The sequence below is a fragment of the Lolium perenne genome, chromosome 6, assembly GCF_019359855.2.
Source record: "Lolium perenne isolate Kyuss_39 chromosome 6, Kyuss_2.0, whole genome shotgun sequence".
NCBI classification, from domain to species: Eukaryota; Viridiplantae; Streptophyta; class Magnoliopsida; order Poales; family Poaceae; genus Lolium; species Lolium perenne.
The window spans coordinates 209,077,250-209,094,679 of NC_067249.2; the positions used below are offsets into that span (position 1 = coordinate 209,077,250).

At 46.7% G+C, this 17,430-nt stretch overlaps 1 protein-coding gene across 1 annotated transcript; it reads left to right on the plus strand.

Moving 5' to 3' along the window:
• Window positions 1-8,209: 8,209 nt before the first annotated feature.
• LOC127310078 (uncharacterized) lies at window positions 8,210-9,589 on the plus strand. Its single transcript, XM_051340779.1, has 7 exons — window positions 8,210-8,255; window positions 8,334-8,548; window positions 8,640-8,837; window positions 8,922-9,050; window positions 9,127-9,242; window positions 9,317-9,392; window positions 9,473-9,589. Exons 1-7 carry the CDS (start codon window positions 8,210-8,212, stop codon window positions 9,587-9,589), a joined length of 897 nt encoding a protein of 298 aa, XP_051196739.1.
• Window positions 9,590-17,430: the final 7,841 nt, after the last annotated feature.

Here is a 17,430-nt window from a genome sequence, read left to right on the forward strand (position 1 = left end):
TTTAGGCCAAAACATGCACTTTTGGGGCAAATCAAGTGGTGGGGATGCAAGGGTGAGGCCACACTTGGCACATGGGTGCACCATTGCATGCCCCACACTGCTACCCTTGGAATTTACATGAATAATATGGGGTAGACCATGGTGAGTTGCACCCAGACACCCCAAATATAGGGTTTTAGGCCAAAACATGCACTTTTGGGCAAATCAAGTGGCTGGGGATGCTAGGGTGAGGCCACACTTGGCACATGGGTGCACCAATGCATGCCCCACACTGCTACCCTTGGAATTTACATGAATAATATGGGGTAGACCATGGTGGGTTGCACCCAGACACCCCAAATATAGGGTTTTAGGCCAAAACATGCACTTTTGGGGCAAATCAAGATGGTGGGGATGACAGGGTGTGGCCACACTTGGCACATGGGTGCACCAATGCATGCCCCACACTTCCACCCTTGGAATTTACATGAATAATATAGGGTAGACCATGGTGGGTTGCACCCAGACACCCCAAATATAGGGTTTTAGGCCAAAACATGCACTTTTGGGGCAAATCAAGTGGCTGGGGATGCCAGGGTGAGGCCACACTTGGCACATGGGTGCACCAATGCATGCCCCACACTGCTACCCTTGGAATTTACATGAATAATATGGGGTAGACCATGGTGGGTTGCACCCAGACACCCCAAATATAGGGTTTTAGGCCAAAACATGCACTTTTGGGGCAAATCAAGTGGTTGGGGATGCCAGGGTGAGGCCACACTTGGCACATGGGTGCACCAATGCATGCCCCACACTTCTACCCTTGGAATTTAGATGAATAATATGGGGTAGACCATGGTGAGTTGCACCCAGACACCCCAAATATAGGGTTTTAGGCCAAAACATGCACTTTTGGGGCAAATCATGTGGTGGGGATGCCGGGGTGAGGCCACACTTGGCACATGGGTGCACCATTGCATGCCCCACACTGCTACCCTTGGAATTTACATGAATAATATGGGGTAGACCATGGTGAGTTGCACCTAGACACCCCAAATATAGGGTTTTAGGCCAAAACATGCACTTTTGGGCAAATCAAGTGGCTGGGGATGCTAGGGTGAGGCCACACTTGGCACATGGGTGCACCAATGCATGCCCCACACTGCTACCCTTGGAATTTACATGAATAATATGGGGTAGACCATGGTGGGTTGCCCCCAGACACCCCAAATATAGGGTTTTAGGCCAAAACATGCACTTTTGGGGCAAATCAAGTGGCTGGGGATGCAAGGGTGAGGCCACACTTGGCACATGGGTGCACCATTGCATGCCCCACACTGCTACCCTTGGAATTTACATGAATAATATGGGGTAGACCATGGTGAGTTGCACCTAGACACCCCAAATATAGGGTTTTAGGCCAAAACATGCACTTTTGGGGCAAATCAAGTGGCTGGGGATGCAAGGGTGAGGCCACACTTGGCACATGGGTGCGCCAATGCATGCCCCACACTGCCACCCTTGGAATTTACATGAATAATATGGGGTAGACCATGGTGAGTTGCACCCAGACACCCCAAATATAGGGTTTTAGGCCAAAACATGCACTTTTGGGGCAAATCAAGTGGCTGGGGATGCCAGGGTGAGGCCACACTTGGCACATGGGTGCACCAATGCATGCCCCACACTTCTACCCTTGGAATTTACATGAATAATATGGGGTAGACCATGGTGAGTTGCACCCAGACACCCCAAATATAGGGTTTTAGGCCAAAACATGCACTTTTGGGGCAAATCAAGTGCGAGGGCTTGCCAGGGTGAGGCCACACTTGGCACATGGGTGCACCAATGCATGCCCCACACTTCCACCCTTGGAATTTACATGAATAATATAGGGTAGACCATGGTGGGTTGCACCCAGACACCCCAAATATAGGGTTTTAGGCCAAAACATGCACTTTTGGGGCAAATCAAGTGGCTGGGGATGCCAGGGTGAGGCCACACTTGGCACATGGGTGCACCAATGCATGCCCCACACTGCTACCCTTGGAATTTACATGAATAATATGGGGTAGACCATGGTGGGTTGCACCCAGACACCCCAAATATAGGGTTTTAGGCCAAAACATGCACTGGTGGGGAATTACATGTGGTGGGGATGCCAGGGTGAGGCCACACTTGGCACATGGGTGCACCAATGCATGCCCCACACTTCTACCCTTGGAATTTAGATGAATAATATGGGGTAGACCATGGTGAGTTGCACCCAGACACCCCAAATATAGGGTTTTAGGCCAAAACATGCACTTTTGGGGCAAATCAAGTGGCTGGGGATGCCAGGGTGAGGCCACACTTGGCACATGGGTGCACCATTGCATGCCCCACACTGCTACCCTTGGAATTTACATGAATAATATGGGGTAGACCATGGTGAGTTGCACCCAGACACCCCAAATATAGGGTTTTAGGCCAAAACATGCACTTTTGGGCAAATCAAGTGGCTGGTGATGCTTGGGTGAGGCCACACTTGGCACATGGGTTCACGAATGCATGCCCCACACTGCTACCCTTGGAATTTACATGAATAATATGGGGTAGACCATGGTGGGTTGCACCCGAGACACCCCAAATATAGGGTTTTAGGCCAAAACATGCACTTTTGGGGCAAATCAAGTGGCTGGGGATGCCAGGGTGAGGCCACACTTGGCACATGGGTGCACCAATGCATGCCCCACACTTCTACCCTTGGAATTTAGATGAATAATATGGGGTAGACCATGGTGAGTTGCACCCAGACACCCCAAATATAGGGTTTTAGGCCAAAACATGCACGTTTGTGGCAAATCAAGTGGCTGGGGATGCCAGGGTGAGGCCACACTTGGCACATGGGTGCACCAATGCATGCCCCACACTGCCACCCTTGGAATTTACATGAATAATATGGGGTAGACCATGGTGGGTTGCACCCAGACACCCCAAATATAGGGTTTTAGGCCAAAACATGCACTTTTGGGGCAAATCAAGTGGCTGGGGATGCCAGGGTGAGGCCACACTTGGCACATGGGTGCACTAATGCATGCCCCACACTGCCACCCTTGGAATTTACATGAATAATATGGGGTAGACCATGGTGGGTTGCACCCAGACACCCCAAATATAGGGTTTTAGGCCAAAACATGCACTTTTGGGGCAAATCAAGTGGCCGGGGATGCCAGGGTGAGGCCACACTTGGCACATGGGTGCACCAATGCATGCCCCAAACTGCTACCCTTGGAATTTACATGAATAATATGGGGTAGACCATGGTGAGTTGCACCCAGACACCCCAAATATAGGGTTTTAGGCCAAAACATGCACTTTTGGGGCAAATCAAGTGGCTGGGGATGCCAGGGTGAGGCCACACTTGGGTTTTAGGCCCACCATTGCATGCCACACACTGCTACCATCACATGCACTTGTTTGGATAACTAACAGCAGATAGTTTTTTTGTTTATTTTTTTAGCACAAGGATTGTCGTGCACACAATTATTAACTTAATGCATATTTACATCATCTACTAGCAACAAAGTCACAATAAAAATAGAAATAGCTAATAAAACAAAACATTTAGTTGATAGCACACTCCTCCGCTAAAACATGAGAGAGGTCTGGAAAACAAAACGTCGACCGTCCATCTAAGTGCATCTAACGCTACGGTGCTGAACTGCATCCGTTGGATCGGTCTTCTAGAAGGAATCAACGGGCTATCCGCGAGAGCGACGATTTGGCGACGTGATTGGCTAGCGTTTTTTTCTTCCAGCATCTCGCGGTTTGGCAGGAGACGTCGAAATATCCGTTGGGCTCTGGCTCGCGCGTCCACGCATGCCATCGTCGAACGAGCCCGTCTAGGCCTGCCATGCATGCGCAGCGATCCACCACGTTGCGTGTGTTGCCATGCATGCGAGGTGCTCGCCTCGTGCATGCGCTCATTGCAGACGTCGCTCCGTCGCAGAAACGCTGAAACGCTGAGACGCGGAGTGCAGATGTGTCGCATGGCAGTGGTAACAGCTCCACGCGCGGGCGTGTCGGTCGGTCGGGTTTTTCCGTCATGCTAAAAAAGGTAGGGTTCACACGCGCAGTTCTGTATCCACGCGCCGAATTAATTGACACACTAAAAACCGTGCGCCGCTTTGGATGCCGTCCTGCTTTTCAATGTGCAGTTAGTGGATAACGAAACCAGCTCACAAGCCCCCTCACCTCACCCATCCACGCGACCACGCCTATTTAAAGCCACCATTGTGCTCACTCTTCCTCACACTCATTCAAATCCATCTCCCATCCCATCTAACGCGCGGCCTCCAAATCCAATACACGCCATATCTCAAGGGGATCGCCACAATGCAGTTCAACGGCCCTACGTTCCGCCGCCACAACCGTGCCGAGAGACAAGACCCGGCCGGAGTCGTCTGCGACAACCAGCTGCGCGTGTGGGCCATATCGAGGTGGAGGGACCCAACGGAGCTAGCTTCAGTCTTCCTCTCTGCCGGCTACCGCCACCTCCCTCCGGGCTCGCCACGCATGTTCGAGCTTGAGGAGTACTACGATGGCAACCCCGGCCACGTCATCGGCCTCTTCGTAACTTTCGCCAACAGGTTCGACGCTCACCGTCTGCTCGGGCAGGTGTTTTGGTGCGGGTGCGAGTTCATCGCATTCACCAACTACAACATCTTCACCAACTTCTACGCCATCTTCCCCAACCCGGGCAACATGCACTGCCTCCCCTACATCATGCCGGAGGACGACGAGTGATCCTTACAAGGAGGAGCCAAGGAGGATGATATGACGGTGTTGTCACTCTTGTTTTTCTAATTTTTATGTGTTTTATTATCTAAGTCTTGTAAGGCAGCTATCGTGTCCCTGTCGTGCTAGTGGATGTGTTTTGTAAACATGCATGATCCTGTTAAGTAATGATGAACTGTGTTGGCCAGTTAATCGCAGAAAAATGCATGGTTAATCATGTGATCCACAAACTAAGTAAAAAACAAACAATGCAGTACAAATTTGTAGCAATATATCTTGCTGAGAGTAAACTACTTCTAAATCCTTTATTTCATATTACAAATTTAGTTCTTATAACCCAAGAGTACAATTACAATACCCAGAAGAATCGCTATAATCTGAAGCATTGACACAATTTCGTTCAGCTTCATTACAATTATTTTCTTCAGGTGCTTCATGTCCTTGTTTAGTGCATCTTGCTTCTGTAGTTCTCCATCTCCTCCGTTTTCTTCAACCACTTCTCCTTCTAGGGGAATCAGCATAGGTGAGTTTGGTGGAACAATACCCTTCTTCACGAGCAGATCTGCGTACTTTTCAATCCAATACCAGAAGTTGCATCCTCCTCTAACCGGCTAGAAATAACGAACATTAATCATACTTACAATTTTGGCATAAGTCCTGATGACAATAGACGGATATTGAATAACATTAAAAACATCTTACATTGTGATTATTGCACCTGACGAAATCGCCGGCGTTGGACATTGTGGAGGCTGTTTTCCTCTCCACGACGCGCCACCGGCAGCTCGTGCACTTGATCATAGGGAGAGGACCATAACTTGGGTGCCGGATTATAGTGGCCGAGCTCGAGGAAGACATGACTTTGCCGGCGGCACGACGTTCGATCTAGAGTAGATGAAGTCGTAGGTAGAGGCGTTGAAGGGGAATTGTAGGGTTTCTACCTTGCTCTCGTTCTTAATAAAGCGTCCTTTACTTCTGGGCCTGGGCCGCACGGCTAATCTAATGGCCCATCTGTTAATGGTCAACGCACCGCGCGCGCAATTACCCCACGTCCTTCGTGCGATGAAGGAAACTACCATAACTTGACGCACGATAATCACGAAGATTGGCAGGGTAAGCTCGTCTTCCACATTTTTTAGGCGCCAGCACTCTCGTCCAACGCCGCCGCCATCCGTGAGATCTGACTACCGCCGCCTCCCTCCCCATCCCTTATCGGCGAGAAAGCCTCCTCTAGCTGCTCACAAGACATGCAAACATCGAGGTATTGCCTTGCCTTATTGCTTGTATGCAGTACGTGTTCTTTGTTTGGGATGTTTCTGTACGTATGATATCCTTATAGCTTTTGTGATTATGGTGAGATCATAGGCAGTAATCGATGTCAATATAATTGTTCTTTGAATTTTAGATCTTAACACTTGTTAGTGGAAATTTTTGTTCAACGCAAATCATCGCTTTGATAAAGATAGCGGATAGAATTATGATCTAAGAAAAAATATCCGGCCCTTTCATACGTAACATAAATATGACTTTAGAAATTATGTTGCATGGCATTATACTTGCACACAAATTTTGACATTTATCTACTCGTTTTTATGAACAGTAAGTTGAAAATTGGTGTGTGCGATGTGGATCGTTGGGTGGGCTTTGTAACAAGAATGACACAAGCTCAGCGATGTACCTCGCTGAAGCTGATTTACAAAGCTTGATTCACATGAAGAGTATAAGTCCACGATCGTCTATACTTAGCCTCATGTTTAAGGCATTTGACGCAGAGTCAGAAACATTCAACTTGCAAAAAGATCAACCCTCGATTACTATAAAAGGAGTCGATGTGGAGGAAATTTTTGGTCTCAAGGACAAAGCAGCAGATGGGCTGGATATTGACACCATCCTTTATAAGGATGGGGAATATGCAGAAAATGATATACCATCTCGTTTTCTGAACAAGTCCACCGGCAGTCTGAGTATTGATGGATTGATCTCGGACGCAATCAAGAGCGGATTAGCCGACGATGACTTCCTTCGAAGAGCTGTTCTTGTGGCCCTTGGTACAGTTCTTGCACCACAGTCCAGCAAAACAGTTCCGTTGGAGTATTGGACAATTGTTAAGTACGTGTCACGTTTGAAGAAAATGAACTTCAATGGTTTCACACGTTCTTATTTAATTAACAATATAAAGAAACTGCAAAGTGAACATGAGATGGTGCAATGGCCCCGCGGCAACCTAGCCCTGCTTCAGGTATATTTCTCCTCACCACGTCCATTCTCTTAAAAAAAATCCAGCAATGTATAAAGGTGTTTAACTGTTGTGCCAACATATGCAGTATATTTACTATGAAAAAGTGCACCCAACTGGTTCACAATTGACGTCATCAAAGCCGTTGATGAGGAACTGGACAGAAGAAGAGGCGAGTAAGAGAGACAACATTGAATACCAACATGGACGAGGAACAGGCTTGGTAAGTTTTCTCTTACTCATGTACTATTATCTTCATCATTTCATGTGGACTTACATCATCACTTCATGTGCATTCCTTCTAGATTGACGACGACATATCTGCTAACCACAGAAGGGAGGTGATCCACACACCTGACGTTCCTCCAAGATCAAAGAGGAAGCAAAGTAAAAGAGCTAAAGCTTCAGGTTCAGTGGATGATTCAAGAATGGAGGTCATGGTTGAGCAGATTATGATTAAACTGACCAATCACATAGACACATCAATAAGCAAACATATGGACAAATTTGCAGACGTATCTGCTCAGGTGACATGGACTATTTTTTGTATGCTTCTATCTGCTGAAATGCATCTCTACACAGCATGACATTAATTACCTTCTGAATTTTGTTCTGCAGAAAGTCCTAAAAATGCTTAACGCGAAAGGAGTTGCGTACAGGGCAGGCAAGGCTGACATGTCTGATGACGAAGATCAGGAGGTGGAAGACAAAAAAGAAGGAGCGGCCTCCACACCTAGCCATGGCGTCCTTCCGCCTAAAGATTTCATGGACAATGACGACATCAAGTCAGACGGCACTGCATCATTTTTGAATTCAGTTAAGGATCAACATGACGATGAATTTGAAGATGCAAGTAAGAAGAGTGAGCCGATGGATGATTCGAACTTCGTGACACCCACCGACAAGAAGAAGACTGCTAATGCTGGGTACACGACACCAGCGCCTAAGCATGGAGACACCCCTGAAGTACCCATAATCATCGACGACAAGGCTACACCTGAATCGTCCTGCTCGGCAACTATTGATTGAACTCTTCCAGATGCATTAGAAGAATTTGATAGCTTGAACACAATCTGCCGGAAAGCGATAGAAAGTGGGAAGAAGGAGGAGAAAAAAGATGATGTATGTGGCAAAAAGGAGGAGAAAAAGGAAGATGTCTCTGGGAAGCGCAAACGCAGAGCTCCTCGCAAATTAAGTTCCCCAAGCATTGTGATGACCGAGAACTGTCCTAAACGGTTTCCACGCGCAGTCAGAAAAGGTATATTTTCTGAAATATTTTGCACTATATCAAGGAATCTTGTTCACATAATTAACTATATATGGTTGTTGTCCATAGGTCCTGATGCTTTGTTCAACAACGAATATGCCACGGACGGATCAAATCTGCTGACACCGGAGATAATTGACGCGGCTGCCGAGTATATTCGGATAATATGCAAATCTACAAAAAAAAACCAAAGAAGTAAGACTGTGTACGAGAATGAAGACGGGGCTGTGGCGAGGGCTGATTTTCTTAAACCTATCCTTGACCGTGGATGGCTGTGCGGCACTGTAAGTCCAACAACCGATGTCATCCTTCTATTTCTCCTAGGCTTGAATATATATGTGCTCTGGAGTGATCATCTGTTTGAATTATATGCAGGTCATTGAGTGTTACTTGGCTGAGCTGAGATTAAAATTGAAGGATAGGACAATATGCCCTGCATGGAGGGCAAATTCTATAGTCGAAAATCGACCGAGAAGGCAGCGATGGAAAAAGAAAAACCTTGACACGACGGATATTGCAGAAATATCAAGTTGCTACGAAAGATGCGAGCTGGAATATTTTGGCACTAACAAGGTAATGATTGCTTGTACATTATTAAGTGAGAGGTTTCAAAATTAACTATTAATGCATTAATTATTAACTATGTATTTTTGGTAGGCTTATTTCTCGGTTAACATTTCCAAATGCCACTGGGTCACCGTCGTCATGCACAGTGACAAGAAGGAATTTCAGGTGCTAGACTCGTTATGGCGCCTTGAGCAGAGCAAGGATTTTGTGGAAAAGCTGGTATGACTTTTGATCACGGAATGTAAGACCACCTTTTGGTACTCAGTGCACTGTACTTAAATTTTATGCTTCACAGAGAGAAGAAATCTTGAAGGACGTCGAGTTTGCGAACAATGAGATATCAACAAAGAAGTATCCAGACGTTTCGAAATGGGAAATTAAAAGATACCCAATACCTATGCAAAGTGATACGTGAGTCCACCGTTAATCTTACGCCATTACTATTGATGCCTATTGCAGATAGTTTACCTCTGATCTATATGCAGGCACTCATGTGGACTGTTCCTGTTAGCATGTATGGAGCACTGGGATGGAGATAAACTAACGGCCGAATTTTCGCAGGTTACCTCTTATCTATAGTATCTTTGTTACACACATGTTTATCTCTCCTGGTAATCTAAACTACATAATAATTGTTGCAGGAAACGATAAACAAGAACAGGAATATGACTGCCGCCAAAATTATAATGGCAGAATCAAACATGCACGAGAAGGCGAAGAAGGATGTCCTTGACATCGCGGCGAAAGCACGTGCGTAAAAAACATTATCAGATATTATTTCCACTAGTTGTATTGCTAGGGTGGATTTGTGTCCGGAAGGTCTCATAGACCTGTAGAACTTTTTTACTTTGGGTGTTGAACTTATTTGGGGTTGATGTTATTTGTTCCACAATGAGATAAGTACTTTTTTGCACGATAAAAAGTACAGATAAGTAATTCAACCTTTCGCACGTACATAATTCAAACGAGTAGCACACGACATGACATAGAAAAAGCGGGAAACATAACAAACACATGTTAAAACTAATGAAACTAAACATGACCATCCTCAAGTAGCCCCGGCAGCTTCACCGCCATCGTGAACTTCACTCCTCCTCCTCCTCCTCCTCCTCCTCCTCTTCGTCGAAGTTGTAGGGAAGGGTGTGCATCATGTTGCGCGTGGGAAAGTGGCACTCAAAGTTGGTGTAGATGTTGAACGTAGTGAATGCTATGAACTCGCAGCCGCACCAAAAGACTGTGCCGAGGAGCTCGTACGCGTCGTAGCGGTTGGTGAAGGTGACCGTGAGGAACAAGAGGAAGGCGCGCGTGTGGTCACGGGCCTCGTCAAGGCGAAACATCACCGGCGCGTCCGAAGGGAGGTGGGCAAAGCCGGCGGTGAGGAACGCGCGGGCGAGCTCGACCGGTCCCCTCCACCTGGAGATGGCCCACACGCGGAGTGCGTTCTCCACGACGACGCCCGCCGGGTAGCGTCGCTCGGGCACGGTAGGAGGCCGACGGAAGACCGGTGCGTTGAACTGCATCCTACCGGTGCGTTGCAAGGTCTTGGGTGGGGATTAGCTTCAAGTGGAGAATATATGGATTGTGTGTCGCGCCGAGTGGAGAGGGAAAGAGGGGGTATAAATAGGGCGCCAAATCGATCAATTACAATGAAACGTCGCGCGTGTGTGTATCCGTGTCAATGCGGTGCGCCTGATTCAGTCTTCCTTTATTGCTCTGAATCGGCGACCATAAATGGCTCTGAATCGTCGTCTGCCTCGCTGAGCGCTCGAGTTGGTGCGGCGCATGCATGGCGAAGTCTGCGACGGACAAAACCGTGCAACGGTCCGAACCACGTCTCCTCCCTAGACTAATCATACTGCGGAGTGAGCCTCTCGCGGATCGCCGTCGCTCAGCAGATCGCAGCCGTGCACGAGTGTTTTCCTATAAAAGGCCTCCGTCCAACGGCGTAGAGCTAGGTATTGTAGGGCCCGCCCGGAGTCGCTTCGACCGCCACGTGAGAATGGCCATTCCTCGGCTCCCGAGCGGCCGCCGCCCACCTCTGCCAATGAAGTTATTGGCGACGCCACGCGTGCCCATCAGCCGCCGCCCACCTCTGCCAATGAATTTATTGGCGACGCCACGCGTGCACAGCGGCCGCCGCCGACCACGGTTACCTAGGGCATTATATAGCGGCGCTCGTTCGGCTGCCTCATCTACTCCCGCACAAACCCTAGCCGCCGCACAACCTGCACCGTAGCGCAGCCCACCCACAAGCCCGCGAAGGAATCCATGGCTGGTTTTGGTGGCGGGCGAGGCGGTCGAGGCCGTCGAGGCCGAGGGCGCGGTCGCCGTGCTGGAGCAGCATCACCCAGCCGCTCGTCGTCGCCAGCGCCGTCATTGTCTTCGGAGGAGGCGACGTGCTTCGAATTCATCCTACGCATCGACCAGGACCCTCTCGGCATCAAGCGGCTTCCGGACAAGTTCGCCGAGTTCGTCGATGGCGTCGAGCCGGCAGAGTTGCAGCTACGGGAGGGGAGCTGCAACTTTCGTCGATGGCGTGTCGAGGTATTGTTCGACGGCCAGGGCAAGATGTACCTGCACACCGGGTGGGACAAGTTTGCCCGCTACCTCGATCTCGAACCCGGCTGCCAGCTTATCTTCTGCTACGACGGGGATGGCGACATGGTCGTCAAAGTGTTCGACGGCACATCCTGCCGGAGATACTACCACATCAGCGAGTCAAGCTCGAGCACCGACAGTTAGATATTTTCGAGTGTTCTTTCTTTGCAGCGAAAATGGCCACCGGCCAATAGAACCACTAGTGTACGTTTCCAGTCACGGCTGCACAGGAGTGTTCTTTCTTGGCGGCGAACACAGAAACACCCGAGACGACACTAGTTAGGTTTCCTCATTTTTCAATGTTCTAATCTTGTTTTAAACTATGTAATGGTTTGTGTAATGTTCGTATCTGTGTTTAAATGAAAAAGAGAAAAAAAATTAGGTAAAAGTTATTGGTTTCCAAAATTTGTGAAGTTTTTTATTTATTTCATTTTTTGTGATAGTAAACCTATAAATTTCTGTTAAATTCAGGCGAAAAAAAGTTGACAGATAAAGCCATGGCCCATGAGTTCCCTCCCCGCGTGCATTGGCCCGTTACATGTCTGACAGCCTAGTTTTTTAATTTTTCTTTAAATCTGCAGCACATCCGGTTAAATTCAAAAAATTCAAAAAAGTTTTAACCAACGGATTATGTTCACAAAAACGTGTGACATATTGGGTAAAAAAAACTGGATTTTTTTTGGAAGGTCGAAAAATCGACTAGCTTAGAAAAACTGGTTTGATGTAACCCAAACGGTTCCGTTTCTAAAAATGTGGATTTTTCGACCTTCGAGAAACGCTCCGTAAATTTTTGCACACACTCGATATCCATCCTAAGACGAATTGTTAAGTTTTTTTCATTTTTTGAATTTCTGTGAAAATAAACTATTAAATTTCAGTTAAATTCGAGTTGGGAAAAAAACAGAAGAAAACTAGAGAACCCTGCTGGATGGGCCATGAGTATACCTTCCCCGCGTCCATGCTCCACGTTAATGGGCTTAGTTCAAACCGCGTTACATGTCTGACGGCCTAACTGAAAAGTTTTTTAGTTTTAATTTGAATAAATCAGCACCACATGTGGTTAAATTCAAAAAATTCAAAAAAAGTTTTAACCAACGGATTATGTTCACAAAAACGTGTGACATATTAGGTAAAAAAAACTGGATTTTTTTTCAAAGGTCGAAAAATCGACTAGCTTAGAAAAAGTGGTTTGATGTAACCCAAACGTTTCCGTTTCTAAAACTGTGGATTTTTCGACCTTCGAGAAACGCTCCAGAAATTTTTGCACACACTCTGATATCCATCCTAAGACGAAGTGTTAAGTTTTTTTCATTTTTTGAATTTCTATGAAAATAAACTATTAAATTTCAGTTAAATTCGAGTTGGGAAAAAAACAGAAGAAAACTAGAGAACCCTGCTGGATGGGCCATGAGTATTCCTTCCCCGCGTCCATGCTCCACGTTAATGGGCTTAGTTCAAACCGCGTTACATGTCTGACGGCCTAACTGAAAAGTATTTTAGTTTTGATTTGAATAAATCAGCACCACATCTGGTTAAATTCAAAAAATTCAAAAAAAGTTTTAACCAACGGATTATGTTCACAAAAATGTGTGACATATTGGGTAAAAAAAACTGGATTTTTTTTCAAAGGTCGAAAAATCGACTAGCTTAGAAAAAGTGGTTTGATGTAACTCAAACGGTTCCATTTCTAAGAATGTGGATTTTTCGACCTTCGAGAAACGCTCCAGAAATTTTTGCACACACTCTTGTATCCATTCTAAGACGAACTGTGAAGGTTTTTTCATTTTTTGAATTTCTGTAAAAAAAACTACTAAATTTCAGTTATATTCGAATTGGAAAAAAAGACAGAAGAAACTAGAGAACCCAGCTGGATATGGGCCATGAGTGTTCCCTACCCACCGCTCCATCGCCTCCCTAAGGACTATAAAAAGGGCCGCCTCTCATCGTCCCTTTCACACACAAACCCTAGAGGCTCTCTCCCCAACCCTTGCCGCCACCGTCTCAACAAGAGTTGACGCCATGGCTGGGAGAGGCGGAGGCCGACGTGGTCGTGGCCGTGGCCGCGGCAGAGCTGCACGCTCGCCGTCGCCTGCCACACCGTCGGCTTCATCGCCGGAGATGGACGTGGAGGGTCCCGTGCTGTTCGAGTTCGTCCTCGTACTCAAGGGCGACCCACGCGGCATCCAGAGACTTCCTGACCCCTTCGCCGTCTATGTCGCCGGCGACGATCGACCGGGCACGCTGCATCTGCGGGAGGCTTCGTCCGGCTTCTACCGGTGGATCGTCGACGTGATATACGACGGGCGCGGCAAGATGTACCTCCACATCGGCTGGGAGAAGTTCGCGCGCCACCACAGACTCGAAGCCGGCTTCATCCTCCTGTTCACCTACTATGGCGACAGGGACTTGAGCGTCAAGGTTTTCGACGAGACGCGCTGCCGCCGGGACAACCACGACAACCACGGCGACAACACCGACGAGGAGGACGACTGATGAAGAGTGTTGTTTCTTCGCAGCGAATACGTGCACGGAAGTTTCTGGGTGTTCGCCTCATCCTCCCGCTGGATTTTCCAGTTTGGGTGACTGGGGATTGTTAGCAGTGAACACAGGAAACCTTGGATGCACGGTCAAGTTAGGTTTAGTTTTTTTGCAAAATTTTATATTTGTGCCCACCATGGTTCAAAATATGTATTAGTTTGTGGAAAACCATGTCCCAATTATGTATTAGTTTGTGGAAATTGAAATGAAAATACCAAAAAAAGTATTTTAAAGGTTTCGTGTGTTCACACGAAACCTTCGATACCAAATCAAGTGGATGGATGTGGATGTGGATGTGGATGGGGTTGCCAGGGCGAGTCCAACTGAGTGCATGGTTATTTCATGTGAGAAACCTAGGAGACTTAACACGGAATGGTGCATGGTCTATTTAGTCAACGTCGAAATAATCACAAGTACACAAATATGTGACTATTTTTTACCTCAAACTCATATGTGACTATTTTTTACTCCTTTCTTACATGTACCTTCTATGGTAATCAAACTTGTTGATTTTAGATAACATCTCTACGTGGCAATGACTTTGTTATCGAGGGATCGAACAAGTTTGGCTACGGAGACTGAGCAGTCTATGTGAAAAACAATCTATGCATGAGAATAACAAACAAGGCAATCATGCATAACAGTTATAACTAGCATTTATCTAGATAAAAGAGTAACAGTTATAACTAGCATTTATCTAAACAAGGCATTCATGCTTAAAAGTTATAACTAGCATTTATCTAAACAAGGCATTCATGCATAACTGTCATAACTAGCATTTATCTAAACAAGCAGGCATTCATGCATAACAGTCATAACTAGCATTTATCTAAACAAGCAGGCATTCATGCATAACACTGGAGATATAAGTTCTTAGTACTAAGAAATTCCATAAGTAGAACTTAAGGTTCTACGTACACACATTAAACCTAAAAGTTCTTAGTTATCCATTACAACCAGACAGAAATAAGCTCCAAGGACATAACATATATACGGCGGCGAGCATCGGGCTGAGGCATGCATGGTAGGTTCAGATGTTGCGACGCCTCTTGAGGATCCTGCCGGAACGGGGAAGGCGAGGACCCAGCAGAAACCTTGCAAGTGCCTCGTGGTCAGCCTTGCCCTGCCACTCGCGGGCGCTGTTGCGAGTGTCCATAGCATGCATCTCAAGGGAAGCCAGCGCGCCGTCCTTCACCTTGCAGGGACAGAAGGGGCAAGCATGCCTTCCCCTACGCACTGTCTTCAGAATCCGAGACTCGAATCCCTTGACCTGCCTCTGCACGTAGGACTCAAAGTTGTCCTCGTCGACGTCGTCATCTGTGTTGTACTGCAAATAAAGGGGCACATGTGAGGAAGCGGCTAAAGGATGCAGAACATGGTATGGTATTCACAAAGTTCATATCTTCTTAATATTAACTGCTAAATTTAATGAGTAATTCTTACAATTCATACCTGAGGAACATAGAGAGCAAACTTTAACCATGGGAGTTTGGATACACGATTTACAAACTGTTAAAGATAATGTATTTATGCTTTCTATCTTGGTACAAGATTTACATACCGCCAAGAAAGGACTTTCCACACATTCGGCAAACCTGAAGAGTCACTACTAAGCATGAATAATTTCAAAAATAATAGCTTACTAAGAGTTTCTACGACATCCAAAAACAAATCAACTGTAGGTAGGCATTCTTCAACCACCTAAAATTTCTAGGTTTGCAGGTTGTCAAAAGGCAATCCATTTTTGGTTACCTTGTCACATATGTTGCTGATTTTGTTTCCTATAGTACCTTTTTCATGAAGAAAGCAGTAGCTTTCATTTGAACATATCTTTTTATTTTTCTTAGTGGAAGTCCAATTACTATTTTTCTGTTCTGTTTATAATTTGAGCATAAGTTTGAATTTCCTTAGGACTTTATGTTCTTATGCAAGCGGCAGACATAAAGCAGTAGCTGATATAATAAATATTATTTCTGGTTTGTTTGATACATACATCAGGATGTAAATGATGAGTTTTCCATCTGACATCGAGGACATACCAGGTCCTTGACATGTAACAAGCCTCATAGCTACTTAAGTTCCATAAAAGGACATGAATCATGATCAATTGGTGGATTATATCATGTGGAAAACTAAAAGTACCTTATATTGCTTTTCTACACGGTTCAACACTCTGTTAACTATGTTTTTCTTGTTTAAAAATTCAAATGAGAGGTCTGTATTAAAAAGTGGTTCTCAAGTCGTTTATCATACATTCTTGCTTGTAAAATCATGGTAAACAGCAAACCTTCAGCTCTTGACCCATTTCAATCCCCAACGGCAAATAGGCTCATTTCTATATGAAGAAGCTCCAAACCAACTTAGTATGACTGCAATTTTCATTTATATTAGGCAAGTGACTTATTTAGTAGTTGTATCTTATTTGTTGTTTGAGAATAATTTAGCTGAATCCACAATAGTTTGAATGATATCGTCTTGTTATAGTGGTACACAGTAATGATTTTAATACAAAGTTTATTGCTTTGGATACAAGATCACAATGGTAGAAGAAGTGCAAGAAAAATGAATGTTTGTTGCTTTGGATACAAGATCACAACAGGCATTCAACTAGTAATATTAACTCGCCAATGTTTGTTGCTTTTAATACAAGATCCACTTATTTCTGGACGGAGGGAGTAGATCTAACTCGCAGGGCTCGATGTACTCGAGGACATAGCTGCGATTACGGATCGACATAGCATCCACGCGCATCTACTACATCTACTTTGCAGGGGTTACCGGATCTGAGAGGGAGACATAGATTTACCTCGCAGGGCTGGACGTCTTGGCCTGGCCTCGTACATGGCGTCGATTTCCTTGTACGCCGCCTCCCTCTCGGCAGCGGCGCGAGCAAGCGAGCCACCGCATCAGCGATGCCGCCCGAGATCAGCACCAGCAGCTCGCGCCGATGTCCGCCGCCGCACCAGAAGGCGCAGCCGCTCCCGCTCCCGCTCCCGCAACCGCTCCCGCTCCCGCAACCTCTCCCGCGGCCGCCCCCGCAGCCGCAGCCGCAGCCGCTCCCTCTCCGCCCTCCAAACCAGCAGCAGCCGCGGCTAGGTTCATGTCCATTGCTGGATCTGTGCTTCGCCGAAGAAATGGGAGTGTAGGGAGAGAGGCTTCGTTCGCCGAAGAACTAGGGTTAGGGTTTTCTCTCCTCTGCTTTTTGCCGGAAATGGGGATGGTGGGGAGGGGATGCGGCCGACTGGGGATAAAGTAGTGGACTCTTTTGGACTGTGCGCGTGTGCGTGGACCCGTGTGTGGACCCGTGGGCATTGACGGGCGTGTACGCGGAAGGGGCGTGTACGCGGAAGGGGTACGGGCGTGTACGCGGAAGGGGTACGGGCGTGTACGCGGAAGAGGTGTACGGGCGTGTATGTATTCTCGCGGTGATACGCGTACCTCCTCGGGCTAACGGGTCCTGCGG